This window comes from Cyprinus carpio, chromosome B7 (genome assembly GCF_018340385.1).
Source record: "Cyprinus carpio isolate SPL01 chromosome B7, ASM1834038v1, whole genome shotgun sequence".
Classification (NCBI taxonomy): Eukaryota; Metazoa; Chordata; class Actinopteri; order Cypriniformes; family Cyprinidae; genus Cyprinus; species Cyprinus carpio.
Genome location: NC_056603.1, coordinates 42,963,868 through 42,989,450, shown reverse-complemented (window position 1 = coordinate 42,989,450; position 25,583 = coordinate 42,963,868). Strand labels below are relative to the sequence as shown.

The following is a 25,583-nucleotide window of genomic DNA, read 5'->3' as shown; positions in this document are numbered from 1 at the left end:
TTAAATTCCTCCTGTGCCCTGCTGACCCGCAGACATGATATAATCACCACGTCTCTGGAGAGACCGATGGACACGGATACTGACGGGAGATACAAGCCACGGACTGAGGAAAATATGAAGAACATCAAACACGTTTCTATATTTCTACTCCCACCAGCCAATTAGGAAGATGGATAAAAGGCAGAGAGAAAGATTGTGTTAGTTATGATGACATGAAACATGTGTCTTGATTGGACGGATTGTTAGTGTGTGTGTGTCTCAGTTGCTGTGAACTGTAGACCAGAGATAGACTGACTTCTAAAGATCTCAATTCATGAAATTGTTTGCTATAAGGATTACTATTACTTGTCCTCTGGGCTGGACAATAAACAATATCATATTGACAACAATGATAAGCTCAGGATATTTTTACTTGATATGGCTTAATCAAACTGCATGAATAAGCATGACAGTAGCATTTCACTAATAAGACTGCATGTGGATGAGTGGTGTATGTTTGTTTGCAAACTCAAACACATGACACTCACTGTGTTTTCAGTGTCTGCATCTCAATATATGAGGACACACACACACTGAAAGCAAAAGTAAAACTGAAAGACCTTCACGACAACCCGTCAAAATAAAAGTCCGGTTTTAATTGAAGAAATTATGACAGAAATATAATACTACCCTATACTAAGATTACGTATCAAAGAAATAATAATAATAATAATTTTGAGGAATATCATTCAACTAAGGTATTGTTTTATCCATGTTTATTTTACACAGTTGCATTGTGCAGCATCTTATTTGACAAAATAATAATAATAATAATAATAACTTTTTTTTTCTCTAAATGAATTATTTTCATTTGATTACATATTAAAATATTATTAATTAATTTAATTAGACACCATTTTTGATTAGAAATTTGCATTAAATCCTAAAACACAGAATCTAGAAAAAATTAAAAGGAGAACACAGAATTAAGGGAAAAATAAAAATTATTTTTGGGGGCACTAAATTGAAAGGTACCCACTCTGTGAAGTTTAATTGTGATTAAACAAGTTTTTTTCTTTCTTTCATATACAGTATATACACTTTCGTTTAGGGACCAATTCTAACTATTAACTAGTTGCTTATTAGCACCCACATTGCTAAAATATTAGCTGTTTATTAGTGCTTATAAAGCTCATATTAATGCCTTATTCTGCATGACCATATTCTATATTCCTTAATCCAGCCACAGACCTTAACTTAACAACTACTATACCTTACAAACTATTGATAAGCAGCAAACTAGGAGTTTATTGAGGCAAAATTCATAGCTAATAGTTAGTTAATACTGAGAATTGGTTCCCAAACTAAAGCGTGACTAATTTTTAACAGTATATTATAAATCGAAAATTGGACCTGAGCTAATATTAACTAACAATGAACAGTTGCATTCATATTAACTTTGTTAACAAAGATCAATTAACTGACATTAGCTAACAAATAAGGAACATTTGTCAGTTAACTTCAATGCATTAACTAACATTAACTAACAAAGAGCAATAATGAGCATTTGTAAATGCATTAGCTAAAGTTAACTAACAAATACTTAAGATATGTATTGTTTACTGTTAATTAATGCATTAACTAAAGAAACTTATTGTAAAGTGCATTTATTAAATCAATATATTTTAATAAGTTATTGATATGTAATTTATTCTGATTTTCTGATTAATTAATCATGTAATCAACTTCCCAATCAATTGAGAATACAGTATATTAATGCAACTACATACACAAACATTCACAGACACACACTCAATAAGACTGATCAACAAACTGTTGATGTGCAGCTCTCTTTCTACAGTAATTAGATGTAAAATATTAGAGTAATTAGTAATTAACTCAAAATAACTAGAGCAAATTAGACTAAAGTAAATGAAATGGATGAAAAGAGAGATTGTTAGTAATGAGGCCTGTATTTTGAGCAGAACTACAGCCACAATTTAGAGACTGATGAAATATTGCTGTAATTGGAAAACTGCACTTAGATGTGTGCGTGTGTGTGTGTGTGTGTGTGTGTGTGTGTGTGTGTGTGTGTGTGTGTGTGTGTGTGTGTGTGTGTGTGTGTGTGTGTGTGTGTGTGTGTGTGTGTGTGTGTGTGTGTGTGTTCTAATTCTGTCCATCTGACTTCAGCATTTCACTCTGCCTCTTGCTGTTCACCTTTTGTTGCATTACATTATTAAAGTCAACCTGAGTTGCCATTCACAGACAATTTTGCTTTCATAATGTCACACAGGTCCCAAGTGAGATGGTTTGTTCAACAAAAAAGTAGGACAAGACTTGATTTCATTAATCATCAGTAATGTGGAAAGTGGGTGTTACACTACAGTTCAAAGGTTTAGGGTCAGTAAGATTTATTTTTATTCAAGTCTCTTCTGCTCACCAAGGCTATATTTATTTGATTAAAAATACAGGAAAAACAGGGAAATTGTGAAATTTTTATATAACTGTATTCTATGTGAATTAAATGCGAAATATAATTTATTCCTGTGATGTGCAGCTGTATTTTCAGCATCATTACTCCAGTCTTCAGTGTGACATGATCTTCAGAAATCATTGTAATATGATGATTTGCTGCTCAATAAACATTTCTGATTATTATCAATGTTGAAAACAGTTGTGTTGACAAATATTTTTATGGAAACCACGATACATGTTATTTTCAGGATTCTTGAACGGCATTTATTTGAAATGGAAATCTTTGCAACATTTTAAATGTCTTTACTGTAATTTTTGACTAATTGAATGAATGCTTTTTGAATAAAAGCATTCATTTATTTAAAAAAAAAAAAAAAAAAAACTTACCCCCAAACTTTTGACCAGTAGTTTGTGTCACAATGAAGCGTGAATGCATGCGAGTTTGCCTAAATAAGTAGTCATAATAAGTAGTCTAGATGACATCAGCAAAAAGATCATTTCAGATGAAAATTTTCAGGAAAATCATTTGATCTTTAAAAAGAACTCGCACTGAACTGTACACAATAAAATCAGGAACATTTTAAGTCCCCATAAAATTAATTGAAATATAAGTTTTGTGGCTTTCAGTATGAATTACGGTTCTCTATAGGCTAATGTGCTGCGAAACAACAACACAATTTGCATTTAGAAGATATAGTGTGCAGTCAAAATAATCTCTGCACCACTAATTTTCTGTCATTATAAACGGCACCGATGAGCAGAAGAGATACTGTAACATAAATTACAAGCCTCTCAAACTACACATCATAAGCATTCCAACAAATCAAGCCACTTGGAGTTTAAGACAGTAAAAAGTCAATTTTAATTTCACGTTGACAGAACAACTCCGTAAGGCTGAATGAAAGGATGAGATCAGTGTGTGTGCATATAATGCGTAAAAGCATGCGATAGAGATGCATTTTGATTTCAAATGCTGACATTAGCAAAACATACCGTCACACAGAGAGAAAATCAATTTTGACAAGAAGCCTCTCCATCGGTATAAAGCAGTTTTACTACCTTTGAGAGCATTTCATGTACTCTGATATTGTGTTTATACGCAGAGTTCTTGACTGAAAGCACTTTGTGCCACTTATGAAGAATGACAGCATGTGTTTTTTTCACACTGAATAATTTTTCACTAGGAAATATGTTACATTATAGAAATGAAATGCGCTGTGAATGTCGATTTGTGTTGTCATTAACCTGCGGTAGGTGAAAACATGTTTGGAACTGAATGTTAATTTCAAGATAGATCTTTGTGAAAGATATTTCTGCATGAAGAAGCTCTGGGCTTTAACACTTTGATGCATTTATTTGAATAAAGATAAAGTAAAAACAGTAATATTTTGATTTTTTTTTTTTTTTTTTTTTTTTTTTACAATTTAAAAAAAAAATTCTGTGTGAATCATAAAATATAATTTATTCTGTGATCAAAGCTGAATTCTCTGCATAATTACTCCAGTCTTCAGTGTGACATGATCAAGTAATATTTGGTGCTTAAAAACAGATCTCAACCTGTGAGTGAAATGAAGCTCAAACGATAACCATTTTTATAGTAAGATTTTTCATGCATTTCCCAGATAGCTAATTCCATTCACAGATTTCAGCTGTTTTATTAAGGCTGTGCACTACATTACTGGCCTCTGGCAGTCATGTTAAATTCAAACATCAACATGTTTTTAATGATTATTGACAAGGACACACCACACTAAGTGCATGCCAAATCAACTACAGATCTGGTACAAAAAGACTAGTCTAAGAAGGAATATTTTACAAAAACAAATGTACACATACATATCCAATATGGTGGAAATATTTCCCGGGCAAGTGGATGAGGGCAGGAATCTGGCATTGCTTGAACCTTTAAGCCTTAGCATTTTATCCCGAGCCCCACACACACACACACTCACTCACGCATGCACATGCACGCACAATCACACACACACACACACACACACTGCCTATATCTCTATTTTATCCCGAGTGCATGTAAAAGGTTTTTTTCGTGTGTGTTTTTTCTTCCTCTTTAGAGGTCCAGGCACGGAGTGCTAGAAACCCTGTTGTTTTTGTCAGGATTATTAAACTCCAGAGGTAATCACACAACATTTGCATGCTTTTATTGCTGTTGTAATTTGTTTATTCTATACAGATAAAACTCCACTCGACCTGTGTGTGTGTGTGTGTGTGTGTGTGTGTGTGTGTGTTTTCTTTCCCTCCTGTAGGATAATGAAGACAACACAGATACTCAATACAGAAACAGTGTAATACAGCTTCCACTGCACTACTGTGTCTTTCGTGAAGCAGCAACTTGATAACCAGTAGAGTTGGATATCGTTTGAATTTTAAAGATTCTGATTCTGATTCTTATCAATTCCCAGATTCGATTCCAATGTGTTAAAAAAAACAAAAAAACAAAGTCAAACATTCAGACATCAATTCAGTCTCTTTTTGAATCACATTTAATTGCAGCTGGATACCAAAAATCAGCAGGACTCGTTTAAGAGCTGCTTGTGTGCAAAACAGAGGTGCACGATTCTGGATAAATTGATTATGTATTTATTTATTTATTTAATTATAGGTCATGGTCTCTCAAAATTCTTAAGACAACTAAACAAAACAACATGTAATGTATGAATGAATGATTCAGTGACTCAAAGACATTAGTTGTTAGGTTACTGGATGAATCTGCCAATGATGGAATGAATGATTCAGCCCCCACAGCAGACCTGTGACAGCACCATCTCCCTGCTGAACGAGCTGAACGCCTTCTTCGCTCACTTTGAGGCACAAAACAGCACCACTGCACAGAAGACTCCACCTCCTCCCGGTGACCATGTGACGACACTGACCCAAGACAGCGTGAGGAGATCCTTCAGCAGGATCAATGCATGCAAAGCTCTGGGTCCTGACAACATCCCTGGGCGTGTACTGAGAGACTGTGCAGCAGAACTCACTGATGTCTTCACAGACATTTTTAACATCTCGCTTAGTCAGGCTGTTGTTCCCACATCCATTCCAGTTTGCATATCGGTCCAACCGCTCGACCGATGATGCCATCTCAACTACCCTCCACTCAGCACTCACACATCTAGACAAAAAAGACTCATAAGTCAGAATGCTGTTCATAGACTTCAGTTCAGCATTCAACACAATCATCCATCAACAGCTCATTCACAAACTGGTCCAGCTGAGGCTCAACACTTCGCAGTGCCACTGGCTGTTGGACTTTCTGACTACTCTTTAATCTACTGGATCAGTACTGATTCGATAGGTGGAATTTTACAACAAGTATGTGATTCCTGACCTTTAATATCTGAATCCAGAATTGGAATTGATTTCTTGGATTCCCAAACCTAATAACCAGAAATACCTCTAGCAACAAGTTTTTTTTTTTTTTTTATCTTCGACAACCTGTCCTTACCCGATGTGACTTGCACAAACTTTTGTGCATGCACCATAATGGATGGATGTATGGATGATTATATAGTTACAGTATGTAGAACAGGACTTTTGACCAAAAACATTTCACTGTAAGCTACACTTAAAAAAAAAAAAAAAAAAAAAACTGTTTGCAAGTGATGCAACGCTTCAGCAACAACATTTTAGTGTAATTTATTTCTTTAAAGTTCTATTTAAAAATATCCAAATCCACACAACTTCTGTGCCTGTGTTTTTGAACATAGCATTTGATGCTGTTTGTTTGTATTTGAGGACAATCACTGAATTGTTCTTCTTCACAGCACACAAACCCTTGAGTTTTAGAAGTTTTGTGTGAAAATCCTGTCTGAGATTGTACAAGCATATAAAAGTCACGCTTTGGCCTCACAGGTTTGTGTGAATCTTTGCACAAGTGATGTCTGTATCGGCACAGGTGAACACAGCGAGGGAATTTAAGGATGAAGAGAGATGTATTTGTAATCTAAATCTGTGCGTTTCCCTCTCAGCCACTTTCCTTTCAAAAAAAAGACAAAGAACATAAACATTCAGTGATGCAGAGAAATCATTTTCTGTCTCACTCTGATCCCATGAAATAAAAACAAGAGTTTTGTGACTGTCGGTTCACGTCAGTTAAAGGTTATGTCAGTCTGGTAAAACTTGACCAATTTAACCATTAGCTGCTCTACAGATTTATGTAGTTTTTCTTTTCTGGAAACACAAATTAGTCATCTTTAATTAGACAACTTTTTATCCATTAAATTGTTCTGAATGAGAACGTCCCTCCCCCAAAATTATAAAAAAATAAATAAACACAATCATAAATATATGTTATGATAAAATCATAAATATGGTTTAAAAGAATATACTGAATTGTGAAATGAATGTAATGTTGTTGGACATGTAATTGCATGTTGATTGCAATTAAACGAAAATACATTCTAATTAAATGCAATTAGTTGAACTTTAGAAATATTTTTACTTAAGTTGGACTCTATTACATTTTAGATGCAATTTCATTAAAATTACTTCTATTGTCTTTGAAATATGGTTAAAGTACTGCTGAATGTACCGACAAACATCTATGATGTACTAAAATATACTTTCGTGTGATTTCTAATAAAACTTGTGTGTCATGCATTTACATATATTTGTAATTACATATTTATTATATTATTATTTTTTATATTTTTTTTATTTTTTATGAGTGCATTTCTTTTTCCTTAAGGGGCAGCAAATCATGGTTCATAAATGGTTGTCAGTAATGAGGGTTTTAAACATATGTCAGAACATCATAACATCTGGATCCTCACAGACGGTGACAGATCGCCGTGTTTATTGAGATCAGGTGAATGAAGAGTGTTCAAAGGCAAGTACCTTGTCAACTACCTGACACCTCGAGCACATCTGTGAGAGACAGAGCTGATCTAATGCTTGTTTAAGGTCTGTAACAGCGTTTCCTGATGTGTTCAGACTGAGGAACTGAACACATCTGTGTCTGTATCGCTGTAGTGTTTCACCATACCAAAAAGTTTAATGCGCACCACTGCATTTTCTTTTTTAACTAAAAACCTGTTTTGTTAGCCTAACTGTGCAAAACTACAGTATGTGGTTAGTTCAGCAATGTATTACTTGCAATAAACTGTACATCACCAAACAAAATAAATAAATAAATAAAAATTGTCACATGAATTAAAATACATTTTAACTGAAACAATATAATATAATACAAAAACAGCAGCACTTCTCGTTTGTATTTAGTTTAACTTGATGTACAACAATAACTAAAACAAAAAAAAAAAACAACAAAAAATATATACACATATTTAAAAAAACCCAAAAAAATACCAAAAAAACACTAAAAACAATAAAAAAAAAAAAAAAAAAAAAAAAAAGAAAAAAAAAACAATGAAAAAACAAAAACGTAATGAAAAATATTAATAAAAACTATGCTAAAATGATGACCAGCAATCCATTTTCAGCTCACAACTCAACTGAAAACTACTGACCAGTTTCGAGATTTTAAGGAATACCATACCAAAAGATGACAAAACAATATATATATATATATATATATATATATATATATATATATATATATATATATATTGAATTCCAGCATTCTTAGACTGAAATCTGTTTTCTTTAAATTCAACAATGCCTTCATTTCATAAGTGAAGACAGAGATCATATTCATAGCAAACCTTACCTCCCTCAGCAACTTAAATCATGTCTGATGCAATTCACTGCAGCATTCAACACACACACACACACACACACACACACACACACACACACACACACACACACACACACACACACACACACACACACACAACACTCCTTCTAAACTGTGAAGAATCACTCAGTGATATCTCGAACACCTGCATATTAATCTATCAGCCTTTCAGAGTTTCTCAGCAAACTAATGTTTTATGTGACGCTGCGCCTGGAATTTTTCAGCTTCTTAAACTGCATCTGTGCTCACAAATCATAAAAAAAGCTTCTCTAAGGTCTTTTTAAAAACAAAAATAAATATTTGTAAAATAAATATATTTTATTTTAACATATAATCATTTATTTTAAAAAGGTATTTAAAAAAAAAGCTTTTTTATTTATTTATTTTTAAATGGCTATTGCCTCTGGATATTAGCTGTGTGTGTTCGTGAGATGACGAGCAGACAGGTGGCTTGCGGCCCAGAAAAAGCAGATCTATTCCCACGAGGGCAGAATTCCACACAACGAATAGTAGTGCTTCCGAATAGAGCTATCAGATTACTCGAGCAAGAGCCGTGTGCGTTCTGATCTCGAGGACCTCTGCCAGTCACTGAGCACACAACCACAGACAAAGAGAAAATAATATGACACAGATGTGGGCAGCAGCAGAATCTTATTTGCTAATTTTGAAATTCCATTGGACAGTAACGCTGCCCTCGGAATGCGGTTTGTTACGTAAACTTTGGAAAATCTGATCTTAAGCGCTTGACAATGAACAGAAAAACAGAGAGACAAAAGCAGCACTATAGAGGACACCAGACCTGACATGTGAGTGAGTGTGGCATGCGTCGCCAGCTGCTGCATTCTCCAAAAATTCAATTCAGTTCAATACTCGCATATCATCATATAGAACTGTGCAAGCATAGCGGAAAATGAATTACACAATTTAGAAATACAGTATGACAAAATTTATAACTGCAAAAGCAACAGCAGAAAATATAGAAAGCAATAAAATATATTGCATTACATAATGTAAAAATATTGGATCACAATTTATAATTGCAAAGGCAATAGCACAAAATATAATGAAAAATAAAATATTGCATTGCGTGACAAAATTATAAATATAAAAATTATAAAATATATTGTTTATTTTATGATAATACCCTTATACTAATATCCTTTACCCATTATAATATATTGTTTTAGCATATTTTAAGTTTTTCAGATTTTCACTCTTTTCATTTTTAAGGTGTTCTTGTATGTGAAATGAAAGTATGATAGATTTTATACGTGCTCTCTCTCTCTCTCTGTTTGGATTTTCCTCTTGTTTTCTGTCTAATAGGCTTAAAGGCTAAGTGGGATGGAAGCGTTTGAGTTTGTTTCGTCTCTAGAGGAGAGCTTTGCCTCCTCTCATCTCTGCACATGTTAATGAGGCTGGAGACACAGAAGAGCAGCTCACACTACAGGATTCCCCTCAACAGCTCAACACGCGCTTCACTAAGGCCGGGTTGACAATTACAATTCCTTGATTTTAACAAGCAATAAGCTTTGTGATTTGTTACTCTTGATATTCAATAGATTTGTTGAATGTATCACTCTACTTTACATAAGACATTCTACTGAAACTCTACATGACACATTCTACTGAATCTCCACATGATGCATTCTACTATAACTCTACATGACATTTTCTAGTGAAAAACTCTATGTGACACATTCTACTATAACTCTACATGACATTTTCTAGTGAAAAACTCTATGTGACACATTCTACTATAACTCTACATGAAATATTCGACTGAAACTCTACAGAGTTAAGCCTCATCTCACACTTCAGGCTCTTTTTGATGAAAAAAAATATTAGACAGGCTCAAAATATTATTTCAGATCCCACTCATGTCCTTCACTCTATGTACAAACTTTTTTTTTTTCCTTCTCCATTTGGTGTGTGTAACTTTATATGATTATGATGATTAAAGGTGTGTTGCACGATAGGTAGGGTGCAATTTAGTTGTTCACTGTACATTGTGGGTAGGGCAGTGATGGGTCACTGTACATATTATTTGTGCATAGTATGTTATTTGTAATAAACAGCAGATATTGTATTGTTTATGTCCAATATAAATTTCCCTTAGGACAATAAAGTTTATCTTATCTTATTATATTCTACTAAAACTCTATGTGACACATTCTACTGAAACTCTACCTGATAAATTCTACTTAAACTCTACATGACATTCTAATGAAACTCTACATGAGTGGTTCCCAACCACGTTCCTGGAGGCCTTCCAACACTGCATGTTTTCTATGTCAGCTTAATCAAACACACCTGATTCAGATCATCAATTCATTAGTAGAGACTCCAAGACAGTGGTCTCCAACCCTACTCCTGGAGAGCTACTGTCCTACAGATTTCAGCTCCAACCCTAATCAAACACACCTGAAGCAGCTAATCAAGGTGTTCAGGGCTACTTGATAATTACAGACAGGTTTGTTGGAGCAGGGTTGGAACTGAAGTCTGCAGGAAGGTAGTTCTCCAGGAGCAGGGTTGGAGATCCCTGCTCCAAGACCTGAATTTGGGTGTGTCAGAGAAAGGAGAGATGCAAAATGTGCAGTGTTGGGGGTCCTTCAGAAACGTGGTTGGGAACCACTGCTCTACATGACATATACTACTGAAACACTATGTGACACATTCTACTGAAACTCTACATGACACATTCTACCAAAACTCTACATGACAAATTTTACTGAAACACTACATGACATATTCAAGCCAAACTCTACGTGACACATCCTACTGAAACTCTATGTGATGCATTCTACTGAAACTCTCTTTGACACATTCTACTGAAACTCTACATAACATTATACTAAAACTGTGACACAATCTACTGAAAATCTATGATATATTGTAAAACTCCAATACTACATACTATACTGTAATTCTACAACATACTCTAAAACAGTTCATAATACATCCTACTGAAACTCTACTTGACACATTCTCATAAAACTCTGCATGATATATTCTACTGAAACTTTATGTGACGTTCTACTGAAACTCTGTGACATTCTGAAGAAACTTTGTGACATGCTACTGAAAATCTGTGATACATTCTGCTAAAATTCGACATGACCCTCTACTGAATCTCCACATGACAAATTCTACTGAAACTCTACATGACAAGTTATCCTGTAACTATAAAAAACACACAAAAAACTCCAAAACACAAATACAACATAAACAAACACTACAACATCAACTAAAAAACCACCACAACATTACCAAAACTCTATGACACCCTAATCAAACTCTACAACATCCATTCAAACTCTATCAGACCTACTGAAATCTTCTCCATTCAAATTCCCCACACTTAACATGATTATGTGCGTGAGGTTTGGGGTTTGCTGTAGAGAATAATATCATTGTTCTGCACTAGATGGACATGGTTACTGTTTGTTATCATGCTGTGTTGCTCAGCAGCTGCTTTAATTTATTTCAGCAAAAGAATGGAGAATACACACAGGAACAATTACAGACACACTATGCTCTGATTCCGGTCTGTCTGACTCTTCCACTCCGCCGAGGTGTGATGAGTGTCAGGCTTCATGAAATGCTGAGGAAAATGATAGGGAGGGCCGGGAAAACGGCAGCCAAAAGAGAGAGCAGCACAGCAGGCTTTAATAAGCCATATCTGCAACAGTGTATCACACACACAGCATGCTGAGCAGCGGCAGCTAATCCAAAGGTTGCTGGTTCAAACCCCTGAAGGCTTGATTCATGGACCTAAGGATTGCTAAGGTATCCTATATCTTATTACCTACATCACTGTGCTCTGAGTGGGGTGCTTAAACCCAGACTGCTCCAGGGGGTGTTCCCTGTCGTAATTGTGCTGTTATACATTGCTGGGTAAGAAAGTGCAAGCTAAATAAGTAGCACACAGAAACAGAAAGCCTTAATTCACACACACACACACACACACAATGCCCAAAAGATTTGACACACACTCTACTAAAGTATAAGTGAGCTTCTGGCTATGCAAGCTTGATTTCATGGTGCAAAAAGTCACAAAAATTCAAAAACATACAGTAAACCTGCACAAAACTTACACTTTATAAAGAGCAAATATATTTGTGATTATTATCAGTTTTGAAATTTTTGTGGAAATACACTAATATATAAAAAATAAAAAACTATTCCAATATTTTAGGTGATAAAATTTAGATATTTTTCACAATGTTGTTGTTTATTTTTCCCTGGATTTGAATTTGAATTCTGGAATACAGGTAAGCATAAACTTAAACATCTAAACTTTTACAAACTCTTGACTGGTAGTGTATAAAGTATATTTTTGGTATAATTGTGTTTGTGCGCCTCACCTCTGGCTCATGATCTTGTACGCATCAGGTAAATAACAGCGCGTATTCTCCATCTGAGCGGGGTCAGCATCACAGATTTTGTCATCGGTTCTGCCGTAATTTGCACTCTCGATCATGATGACGTCTGTCCCGGGACAGCGCAGCTCGATCGGGTAACTTTCACAGGACAGCTCCCGCCGAACAACTGCCATGGGCACCGGTGCACGACTGAATGCTGCAAAAAGAGAGAGGAGACAATCAGTAAAATAAAAACTACATGCTCTTTATCCTCAGAACTGAGCAAAAATTTAGAGAAAAGTCAATCCTGCAAGTGACCAGATACACAGGGAATTTAAGAAAACATACAAAAAAATGACATTTGGCATCCAAAAAATGACATAGCATGATGTACTAATGCACCATGTGAATGAGATATGAAAGCTGTGACAAACTGGATTATTCAAATATAGTCCACAAGTGGACTGCTTTTGTAATGTTATTTTAAAAGCTTGACCTGGGTCACCATTCTCTCTCAGTATTTAAAAGAGCCACATTCTGCTAAATACTACTGAACTACTCTTTTAACTGATTGAATATTGACAAATATTGTTAGTTATTGTTAACTTAAAAAAAAAAAAAAAAAAAAAAAATTAAAAACCCTTATAAAAAAATAAATGGTAACTGAAATACAATGCAAACAAACTTAAACTTATTTTTATTATTGACAAGGCAACATTTCTCATTTCCATTTAGTTTGTCCTAATATACTAATAAAACTAGAAATAAATATTAATAAAAACCTATATAGAGATATTTAAAAACTAAACAAAAAAATAAAATAAATACAAGAACTTTAAAATTAAAATGAAAACAGAAAACATAAATTAAATCCTACAGCATCTTAATGACACGAAAAAAAAAACTTTACACTTTAGTGGTAGATCGATTTGGGTTTTACTATATTTGATTTATAAATTACAATTTCCAAACCAGCCAAATAACATGTGATAATGAGAATAAGGCACTTTCTATAATAAACCTCATTTAAATTTACATAAACAAGGGGGAATAAAACATATTTCAATGCAGTTTAAACCGGATTGCAGATAAATAGTGAATAAGATGTATATTCTTGTGTGGAAACCCTGCATGGCACAACAGTTCAGTGAATTCTTCAGTGAAGTCTTTTCAGACAATTCTGGAAGAAGCAGCAGAACACATATAACAGGATCTAAGATCATTTCTCTGCTGTAAATCTGTCCAGATCAGAGTGTTTAGTCCCGGCTGATGGACTAAAGCTCAGCTTGTGTTCAGCTCAGGCCCATGGGTTCAGCTTAGAGGACAGTAAAACCTTGATTCTGTGGTCACTGAAGTATTTCTGTGTGGATTTGGAGGTTTGCTGTCATGATGGAAGAGCTGAGAGTCTCTTGGCACAGAAAGCAACATTTTGATTTAAAGTCTCAGGGCATTTGATGGATCCCACAGGCACGCCTGATATTCCCATATACTGTCAAATAAAAGTGTGTGTACGTCTGTGTATTTACAGTTCACCAACAAGAATCAGAATAGACTGGAAAAAAATGCATGAATATGTTTAACAGAGCATTCAGTTATATATGTGAGCAATTTAATTCATTATGTGAGACATAGGTATAGAAACTGATAGAAAGACTAGTTTCAGAAAAGTTTGCTTCACACTTATTTGATGTCAATGTTTGCATCTGTGATTGGATAAGAAAAGCAGTTGGAAATATATTAGTCTTTTTGAATAAGTATTCTGAAAAATCTGTGTAAAATATAAAATGATGTTTAAATTCAGTTGTTTGCTAAGAAAATGTGATTTATATATGAGATATGCCACTCAGCTTCTATCTAAAATGCTTGTTTAGTATATATCACACTGTCTGCATTTTGAAATACATAATTTGAATGTTTTTTTGTTTTTTTTTTATCACAAACCATCATCCTTTCCGCCACAGAATTATTATTTTTTTTAACTGTATTCTAAGTAAGATTGGTGTGAGTATAATAAATTTAGGGTGAAAGGATTGAATATTTGATCTTGTCGAATATAGAAAATACCACAATTTGTGTAAAGGTAGAGAAAGTGTAATGTGATTATTTACTTCCCATCTCATCTTCCCATCTGTCTGATTAAAAGGTTTAAATTGTTTCTTCTTTGGAGTCACAACTTTAAGTAATTATATTTTCATAATTTCATGATATATATATTTTTAATTTTAAAGAGTTACATTGAAATTTTTTTGTTAAAAGGGTTGCACATTAATGATGCTGTTAAAAGGGGAAGTCATAGCCTAATGGTTAGAAAGTTAGACTCCTAACCCTAAGGTTGTGGGTTTGAGTCTCGGCCCGGCAATACCACGACTGAGGTGCCCTTGAGCAAGGCACTGAACCCCCAACTGCTCCCCGGATGCCACAGTATAAATGATACCCACTGCTCCGGGTGTGTGTGTGTGTGTGTGTGTGTGTGTGTGTGTGTGTGTGTGTGTGTGTGTGTGTGTGTGTGTGTGTGTGTGTGTGTGTGTGTGTGGTGTGTGTGTGTGTGTGTGTGTGTGTGTGTGTGTGTGTGTGTGTGTGCACTTTGGATGGGTTAAATGCAGAACATGAATTCTGAGTATGGGTCACCATACTTGGCTGTATGTAACATCACTTTCACTTTTCACAAAATGTGAAATCACTATTTTTCACTGTGTTCAATAAAATTTAATTATAAAGGATTTCAGAACCTATGTGAAATTATTTAAATATTTTTTTGTTTTATTATTATATATAAACACACATTTAAAAAGTAAAATAAATAAATAAATAAAACCACAGTGAATTACATAACAGTTAAATAGATTTCCATAATAATGATTTAAGTTCATGGCTTTAATTTTTAGACTTCTGACTGGACTTTTAATGCTAGGCTAAATTTATATTAGATAATAGCCTACCAGAGATCCAAAAAATACATGGTAAGCTAACAGATCGATCTCTCTCTCTCTAAAAAAAAAAAAAAAATGATGATGTGTGATTTGTAATTACACTAATAAAACTTAAGCAAAATATCAACATTTGGCTTTACTGGAACATTTAAGAGCATGTTATATGCCAAGCTCAGATGTCAGTGATAATTATGTGATAACACGGAAGTACTGTGGAAATAAGTCAAATTCTGAGTCTAAACTAAGTTGCAAAAAACAGTTACAAACCAGACATCAAAACCTGATCTCCACAGTAAAAGTCCTGATACACAGATCCAGCGCGCCACTGGCTTTGATTTTAATTGGCCTCCAGCTTCCGTACAGCACCTTTAGTGTGAATCTCTGCCTTTACAGTGAGACTGTTCTCACACTCGCATGAACAAACACTCGCCCACCAAGAAAACATCATTAACCACGAGACGGGACGCAGCAGAGCTCACACACACCCAATCATTCACTCACACACACACTCGCTCACTCACACACACACACACACATTCACACACACACTCACTCGCTCACTCACTAACTTTTTTAATATCATTATTTGTAGTATATTTTAAATTATTTGTTCTTTTTTTGTTCACTTGTTTTATTTTGTTCTTATTATTATCAATGTTGAAAATGTCTCGGTTACGTACGTAACCCTCGTTCCTTGATGGAGGGAACGGAAACGTTATGTCGAATGACATATGGGGTCTCACTTGGGAGGCCAATCATCTCTGAGTTTAAGAGAAAACGCCAATGAAAATTGGCTAGTGGATTTAACATACCTGAGCCACTCCCCGTGCCCACGGGTATAATTAGGCGGCAGGTGCATCCACTCACTAGGTTTTACGCTGAGGAGCCGAGAACGTGTCCCGGCAACAGCGAATGGTTCAAGGCTGTGGCATGGGGACTTAATGTCTCCATTCCCTCCATCAGGGAACGAGGGTTACGTACGTACGTAATCTGTCGGTCACTACGAGTTATGTCGAACGACATATGGGGTCCTATGGAAAACGCCACAACCTGAACACGTCACAAACCTGTGGCGCTTCAATTGTCGACAAGCTGCAGCATGTCACAAAAGCTACGCTTAAGGTCGTGACCTTCCCAAAGCCCCAGCGCAAATTCACTGACCTTGGTACCGAAGGGGACCAAAAGGGTGAGTACATCGCTGCTGGAGAAGGCCATGCTGCTGTTCCGCCCACAAAAATTTTTGGAAGGGATTTCAACCTTCAGTGAAAGATTGCTTCAAATCTTTCCTATTTGTTCTTTCAGCTTAGCAGAACGATGGGGAAGCGAGCCTTAGGGAAAAGGTCGCTACGGAGACCACATCCTACCCGTAGGGAGGTGACATGTGGAGATACTGATATGGACTGACCCAGGGGGCAGTACTACATACCACACGTCTGATTTGGACGCGGGTGCCAAATGGTGCTAAGCCCCTGAAAGAGGAGGTCCCTCCTCATGGGGATGCGCCAGGGAGGGGCTGTCACGAGGAGCATGAGTTCCGAAAACCAGGTCCGGGTGGCCAGTAAGGCGCAACCTTACGCAACCTAGGGAATAGTACAGCTGGTAGTGGGAGGACTCGTGGGAAGCAAACAGGTCTACCTGGGCTTCCCCAAATCGACTCCAGATCAGCTGGACCGTCTGGGGATGGAGTCGCCATTCCCCGGGGAAAGTGAGCTGTCGTGAGAGCGCATCGGCTGCACGATTGAGCTCCCCTGGGATGTGGATAGCGCTCAGTGACTTGAGCCGCGTCTGACTCCAGAGGAGGAGATGGCGGGCGAGTTGAGACATGCGACGTGATCGTAGACCGCCCTGTCCGTTGATGTACGAAACAGCCGCAGTGTTGTCCGTGCGGATCAACACGTGCTTGTCTAGCAACAGCGGCCGAAACCGCCGTAAAGCTAGCTAGATGCACTGCCAGCAACTCCAGACAGTTGATGTGCCAAAGCAGTCGAGGTCCTGTACAGGACCCTGAAGCTGCCTGCCCGTTGCATGTCGCACCCCAGCCCGTGTTGGAGGCATCTGTTGTGACAACAACATGCCAGGACATTTGTTCTAAGGGCACGCCGGCCCGTAGAAAGGCAAGGTCCGACCAGGAGCTGAATAGGCGGCGACACATCAGTGTGATGGTGACACGATGTGTACCGCGGCGCCATGCCCATCTCGGGACTCGGGAGTGCAACCAGTGCTGAAGTGGCCTCATATGAAGCAACCCGAGCAGCGTGACTGCGGCTACGGATGCCATATGCCCCAGGAGCCTCTGAAAGTGTTTCAGTGGTACCACTGTCCTGCCTCTGAAGGAACTCAGGCAGTTCAGCACTAACTGGGCATGCTCGCTAGTGAGACGTGCTGTCATACTCACCGAGTCTAACTCCATACAGAGATAAGAGATTCTCTGCGCAGGGGAGAGCTTGCTCTTCTCTCGGTTGACCTGAAGCCCCAACTGACTGAGGTGCCGGAGCACCAAGTCCCTGTGATCGCACAACTCCTCTCGGGACCGGGCCATAATGAGCCAGTCATCGAGATAGTTGAGGATCCTGATGCCCACTTCCCAGAGTGGGGCAAGGGCGCCCTCCGCGACCTTCGTGAAGACACGGGGGGGACAGGGAGAGCCCGAAGGGGAGGACCTTGTACTGCCATGCCTGACCCTCGAATGCAAACCGCAGAAACGGTCTGTGATGAGGGAGGATCGAGACATGAAAGTATGCGTCCTTCAGGTCGATCGCTGCAAACCAATCCTGGGCTTGGACGCATTTGATAATACGTTTCTGCATCACCATCTTGAACGGGAGCTTGTGCAGGGCCCGGTTCAAGACTCGCAGATCCAGGATAGGTCGAAGGCCACCGCTTTTCTTGGGTACGATGAAGTAGGGGCTGTAAAACCCGTTCCTCATCTCGGCTGGAGGGACCGGCTCGATTGCATCCTTCGCCAGCAGGACAGCAATCTCCTCACGCAAGACAGAGGCTTCCCGGGCTGCCACCGAAGTCTCGAGAACGCCATTGAACTTGGGAGGTCGCCGGGCGAACTGAATTGCGTAACCAAGTCCAACCGTCCGAATGAGCCAGCGCGACGGGTTATGCAGAGCAAGCCATGCCCCCAAACTCCGTACAAGTGGCACCAAAGGGACAGTCGACATACCCGCAGTGGTGCAGCGATGGGGAGTTGTGTTGGATGGCCCAGAAAGTATCGCGTTCTGAGTCATCACAGCAAAACTCCCCGTGTTCCCAGAGGAACTGGCCAGAGACGCGTGGAGAGGCGTTGCATCTCCGACCCGCAACCTCTTGACCACTGGCTAATGGGGCTGTCGTGGGTGAGAATGAGGAGGCAGTGCATCGCTCACTGTCAACCCACGAGCCTTGCAACTCGGAGGAAAGGGAAATTGCTCTTTTATTGAAAATGTGGGAACAGAAAGAAACGTAAACTGAAGATTCTCCACCCGGCCCTCCTCCGGGGGGAGGAGTGGCGCTGTCTCTGCCAGCTCCTGAAGAGCAGTTTCCCACATCTCCGAGCTGCCCGTGTCAGGGCCGCTTTGTCATCTTCCTCAAGGACTTCGCAGCCGGAAGTGACACGGGGGGGCGCCGCTCTCCTGCGCGGGGCTCGACGCGCCCGCCTCGAAGAACTCTCAGCACGGGGCGGAGCTGGTGCGGAGGATGCGGGGGGGCACCCACGGCGACAAGCAGGCTGAGGCGCTGCCCGTGATGGAATGGTGGCAACCGGAGGATCACGTCGGGGCAAGATGTGCTGTATGGCCTCAGTCTGCTGTTGTGCTGTCAGGGACTGCTGGGCACAGCCCTCGACAGCGTCGCCGCAAAGGACAGCCTGGGAGATGGGAGCGTCGAGAAAGTGCACTTTGTCAACGTCTCTCATACCGACCAGGCTGAACCAGATATGGCACTACTGGACCACCAGAGTGGACATCGCCTTCCCTAGGGATTGCGTCATGACCATCGCCCGGAAGGGTGAGGTCAGTCACCATGCGCAGCTCCTGCATCAACCTCGGGTTGGTACTACCCTCGTGCATTTGTTAAAGCCTTGGCTTGGTGAGTTTGCAGGATAGCCATGGCATGCAGGGCAGGGGCAGCTTGGCCCGCAGCACTGCAAGCCTTGGCAGCGAGAGCAGCCGACAGCTTACAGGCCTTGGACAGGAGACGAGGACTATTCCTCCCAGTGGCGGCGTTTTGCAGACACAAGTGCACCGCAATCGCACTCTCCTGCTAGCTGCCCCGCCATCGAGGGTAGTGAGGACGGAGGAAGGAAACGAGTGGCTTCTGGCCATAAAAAGGGGCCATCCATGACTACGTCACTTCCCCATGCATATCCAGGAAGAAAGGAACCAGAGAAAAACGCGGTAGTGAGCCACGCTCTACAACGAGGACCAATCAAACAGCCATGAGCACTCAGGGCTGGGCGGTGTATTCACCTCCAACCTGATGCTCACAGCTGCCCAGCCATGCACGGCTGTCAACTCTGGGTCCAATTCGGCAGTGGCGACAACACCCGAGGGGGGCAGCCCTGCCGAATCTTCATCCACAGGGGTCAATAGCCCATCCCCGATGCTGCAATCGACATCTGATCCCTGGGGGCAAACTGAATGACCCGTTGGGACTGCTGTAAGACAGCTCAATAGAATCACCCAGCAGCCACACAGGACAAACACTGCAGAAGGGGTAAGAGGTCCGTGGGGCGTGGCCCGGCGGAGAAGCTCTCACTGTCACCTTCAAATCTCCCAGAGCACTAGCCGGCGGTCCTCTGTTCGTGGCAGAGAAACCGGAATGGGTAGTGACAGAGGGGTCTGCTCCTTTCCCTTTAAGAAAGGAGAGACGCGATCGCAGCGTTGCCATGGTCACACACGCAGTGCATGCATGAACCATCCACGAACGCGTCTTCAGCGTGCTGAATGCCCAGAAACGGAAGACAACGCTCGTGGCCGTTGTCAGAGAACAGGAAACGACCGCATCCAGAAGGACACGGACGAAACGGCGTCTTTAAAAAGACGCGAATTGTCCGTGATTTGCTCTTTTAGGAAATCTGCTCTTTTAGTTGAAGCACCCAGGGGAATCGCTGAAAGGAACACCGCTGTTCGCGCCGTACCGCCAACCAGAACAACTTCCCGACACACAGCAGATGAATGGCTTTGTGGAGTATAACAGCTTTCATACAACCACTCGGCTCCGAAGCAAAAACCTAGTGAGTGGATGCACCTGCCGCCTATTTATACCCGTGGGCACGGGGAGTGGCTCAGGTATGTTAAATCCACTAGCCAATTTTCATTGGCGTTTTCTCTTAAACTCAGAGATGATTGGCCTCCCAAGTGAGACCCCATATGTCGTTCGACATAACTCGTAGTGACCGACAGATAGGGAACAGTTTTTCTGCCCAGCATTTTTGTGGAAATTGCGATACATTTTATTTTTCAGGATTCTTTGATGTACTGTATGATAAGTTCAAAAGAACATAATTTATTTGAAATAGAAATATTTTGCAATGTTATACGTCTTTAAATTTATTCATTATACACATTAAATTAATTAATTGAAAAATAAATCCTATCTAAATCTACAATATCATCTAAGATTATAATAAAATATATGAATGGCAGTGTATAATGGTTTCCACAAAATAATATATATATATATATATATATATATATATATATATATATATATATATATATATATATATATATATATATATATATATATATATATATATATATATATATATATATATATATATAGAGAGATATAGTTAATGTTTCTTTCTGTATTCAATAAGAAAACTAGTAATTAAGCTATTTTAAATTATAATAATATTTCACAATATTACTGTTTTTACTGTATTATTTATCAAATAATGCATCCTTGGTGAGCAGAAGACATATATTTATATATTATATGTACACACATAAGAGAAATTACACATTTTAATTACACAAATTAAAATATGTCTTTTGCTCATCAAGGCTGCATATACATACATATATTCTTTTTTATGTGTCATGTAAAGATGTGTATGTGTGTGTTTTATGTCTGTTAGGGTCATTATAAACCAAAGCTTTTCTCTTCTCTTCCTCACCCTGACACCTGGCCAGCTCTGACATTTAAAAGTCATCAGTAACATCAAAACACAAGCCAGGGGGCTCAAACACACACACACACACACACACACACACACATTCCATGGGGACTGGCCAGCGTAATCTCACAAAAGAGAAAAAATCTGCCTTAACACACAGGTCAGAAGCATCAGGGTGACGGATTAGCCATGCTGAGCTAGTGTGTGTGTGTGTGTGTGTGTGTGTGTGTGTGTGTGTGTGTGTGTGTGTGTGTGTGTGTGTGTGTGTGTGTGTGTGTGTGTGTTGACAGATGGTCTTCAGTGGTCTGATAACACTGTCTGAAGAGTCTCTCTGCATTGTCTCATGATTCATGACTGACAGACAAAGACAATGGAGCTCTTACCTTTTTACCTTAAGAAAAGAACACATCAAGAGCTTAACCTGACATCACAACATAAATCCTTCACACACACCCTTCTGCTTTGTACACTCTCATTGTTATGAGAAGTTTAGGGTTATGATAGCAGCCTGCAATATAAAGCAGTATATGGACTGTTTTCGTGGAGCTATAATCACTGGAAGTGAATGACGCCGGAAGTCTCACACATTCAAGTCACAAATGGCACACCCTCTCTTACATTAAAAAAAAGACGGATAACGTTATAAAGCAATATGTCACATGCAAGAATCTGTAACAGAATATGACTGGGCTGAACAAGTACATAAATTAGCAAGGAACTTCAACTTCAAAAACATCATTTTAGCATTAGCAATGAAGATTCGTTTCTGAGAAGCAATCACAGTTATTTCTTTCATACAGCAGTCTGTTAAACATAATGGTAATACTGAGTAACTTATATTTTTGACAGAGTATTGCCATTTATTAAATGTGATTTTGATCTGTCAGAGAGAATATCTGCAGATAAAGCCACATCAGAACCAATGAACAGTGTTATGCTCCTGAATGATTCAGTGTTTCTGAACAAATTGTTTGAGGGAATGATTCACTGGACTCATTTATGAAGAGAGCCACATGTTTGGAATGATTCAGTGTTCTTGAATGAATCGACTGAATGAATGATTCAATGACTCACTTATGAAGACAGCCATGTATTCCTGAATGAATCAGTGTTTTTGAACAAATCGGTTGAATGAATGATTCAATGACTCATTTATTAAGACAGTCACATGTTTCTTCCTGAATGAATCATTGTTTCTGAATGAATCAGTTGAATGAATGGTTCAATGACTCGAGGTTCAAAAACTTTAATTTACTGCCACCTACTGGCGCAACCACATATCCTGCAGAAAGATTTATATTCTATTCGATTCGATTCTATTCTATCATAATTATTCAGGATTGCTGCTTTATTTTTAAAATTATATGTAGCTGAGAAGATTATTTGGCTTTCCGAGCTGTATTGTCCACGAGGGTGTTATTACATTAGATAATACTCTATGACTTTTTCAAAGTTTAAAACAGTTCTTCTTGTCTTTTCTGGATTGTTCTTAAAGCAGCTTATGTTAAGCTGAGCAGCCACTAATTAATGTTGTTTGCTTTTCTTTCTCTTTCTTTCAATTGATTATTTTACTGAAGCAGTAATAAATGCAGCTTTGGTGAGCAGAAGAGACCTCTTTTAAAAACATTTAATAAATCTCTTAATTATTCCAAATTATTAAAAAAGCTTTTTTAAATCAGACACCATTTCAGTCTTGTGTATGCTTGGCCTTACATTGCCAACGCAGATCTTGATTGTAATGATCATGAATTTCATTAAATCTAAGTTCCTTTAGAAATGTACTCTGTATTATGTCTGTTATTACGTTAAATCTAAATGAGCATGTGGAGCGTGTTTATGCTGCTGTGAGATTCAGATGCTGTACTTGATGATGTGTTTAGTAAAAGAAGCGGTTTGTGTCTGATGAAATGCTATGTAACCTGCTGAAAGGATCGCTTCACTGAAGGAGGATTTATGTGTTGAACATAGATTCCTAACTCTTAAATATGATTCCACATAAATGAGCCGAGTGCATGTGTAAGTGAACATCAGCCTGTAGATCCATCAAGCAGAACTAGATTCTCTGAAGATGATTTGAGAGCTGCTCGCCGGTGCAAAACTCTGCCTTCATGCCACAGTGTGTTTTATGGCTGTCAGGATGTTGCCAGAGAGTTGCTAGGGTATTCTTGGGCGGGACAACAGCTTGGCCACACCCACTCTGAAATCTCATTGGTGCAAAATTTGTAGATTGTCTTATTTTTAAGATGCCTGATTTTTTGACTAATATGACTCCTATTAGTTTTAATGATGAATCTCATTACTGTATTCAAAATGTTTTTTTTCACTGTATGACTATTAAATTAAACCATTATGAATAAAAAAAATTGTGAAAGAAAAAAAAATTGCGTAAAATTAATTTTTCACTTAAAAATTGCTAGTAAACTTCACAAATAATTACAAAGAAATGGCAAATAACACACTGAATTTAAATGTTTGTTTTATTTTTTTTTTTATATATTTTATTTTGTAAAACATACTCCAATAATCATTGCTTACAAATAACGAATGTGTCGAAAACAATTTTTTTTACATTGTAGAAACAGCATTTATTTGAAATAGAAAGTTTTTTTGTAAAATTATAAACAATAACTATGAATTACTGTCACTTTTAAACAATGTTTACTTAAAGAAACCCATAAAAACATAAATAAAAATGTAACATTAAACATAAATAAGGCAATACTATATATATATTTGGATAAATTGCATAAATTGATCAAAAGTGAGAGTAGAGATATTTATAACATTACAAGATTTCTATTTCAAATAAATGCTGTTCTTCTGAACTTTCTATTCATCAAAGAATCCTGAAAAATAAAATGTATCACAGTTTCCACAGAAATATTGTGTAGCACAACTGTTTTCAACATTGATAATAATCAGAAATGTTTCTTGAGCAGCAAATCTGCATCTTAGAATGATTTCTGAAGATCATGTGACACTGAAGACTGGAGGAATGATGCTGAAAATTCAGCTGCAGATCACAGGAATAAATTCAATTTTAACAGATATTCACATATAAAACAGTTATTTTAAATTGTAATAATATTTTACAATTTTATTGTTTTTACATAATATTTTGTAAATAAATGCAGCCCTCATGAGCAGAAGAGACTTCTTTCAAAAACATAAAATCTTATTGATGCCAAACCTTTAAAACGACGGTATATTTGTGGTTTTGAAGAGAAACATGATACATTTTCTGGGTTTCATGAGCTTCAGCTAATAGCAATGTTTGGCACACGCAGTAATAATCTCATATGTACGTCTCAGAGCATCACAGCAACATTCTGAACGCTCAGGGCTCATATCAGCCAAGCACTGTTGATCAATTTCCCGTTCTATCTTCCTGTGCAGTTGCCCTCACATCCTCTCTCTCTCCCTTTCTCTTCCACTCTCTCTCTCTGTCTGCCCTTTGCAAATCCTTTTGCCACCATATTACTGCAGGAATGCTGTCAGCACACACACACACAGTCATGCAATGCTCTGAGGCTGTTATGATTTTAACAGCTCTTGACAAAACAGAGGGTTTAATTGAGGTCAAACAAACAACAGGAAAAGATGTTTTTTCCCTTTTCCACAAGGTGCCAGACAAAAAGAAAGTGAGAAAGTAAGCTTCATTCTCCACATGTAGACTTACAACGGAAGCGCCATAAGTGAGCCAAATTAAGCCTTAGACACTAATTATGCCACACTGAAGCATATCGGCTAACCGCAAAAGCCACTAAAGCTTAGACACTTGCGTATAAAAGTGTTAAGCAGTAAGAGCTCTCATTACATTCAGTCTTCAGACACACACACAAATGATTGTTATGACTGAGAATGACAATAAATAATGCACAGGCACGTCTGTCCATTGTGCCGTGTTTGCAGGCTGCACACAAACATGCAGTGAGATCAGTGTGGTCTGATTCACAAATATGACTCTGAAGACAGAAATATTCACTGAAAAATTAACAAATAAAATGTTTAAG

General features: G+C 38.2%; 1 protein-coding gene across 1 annotated transcript in view; it reads right to left on the bottom strand.

Moving 5' to 3' along the window:
- LOC109080050 (adhesion G protein-coupled receptor L3-like) overlaps positions 1-25,583 on the bottom strand; it is a 288,219-nt gene that overhangs the window by 164,357 nt on the left and 98,279 nt on the right. The window contains exon 3 of the mRNA XM_042726857.1: positions 12,535-12,748. Coding sequence (XP_042582791.1) covers positions 12,535-12,748 — 214 coding nt within the window. The remainder of the gene's footprint in view (positions 1-12,534; positions 12,749-25,583) is intronic.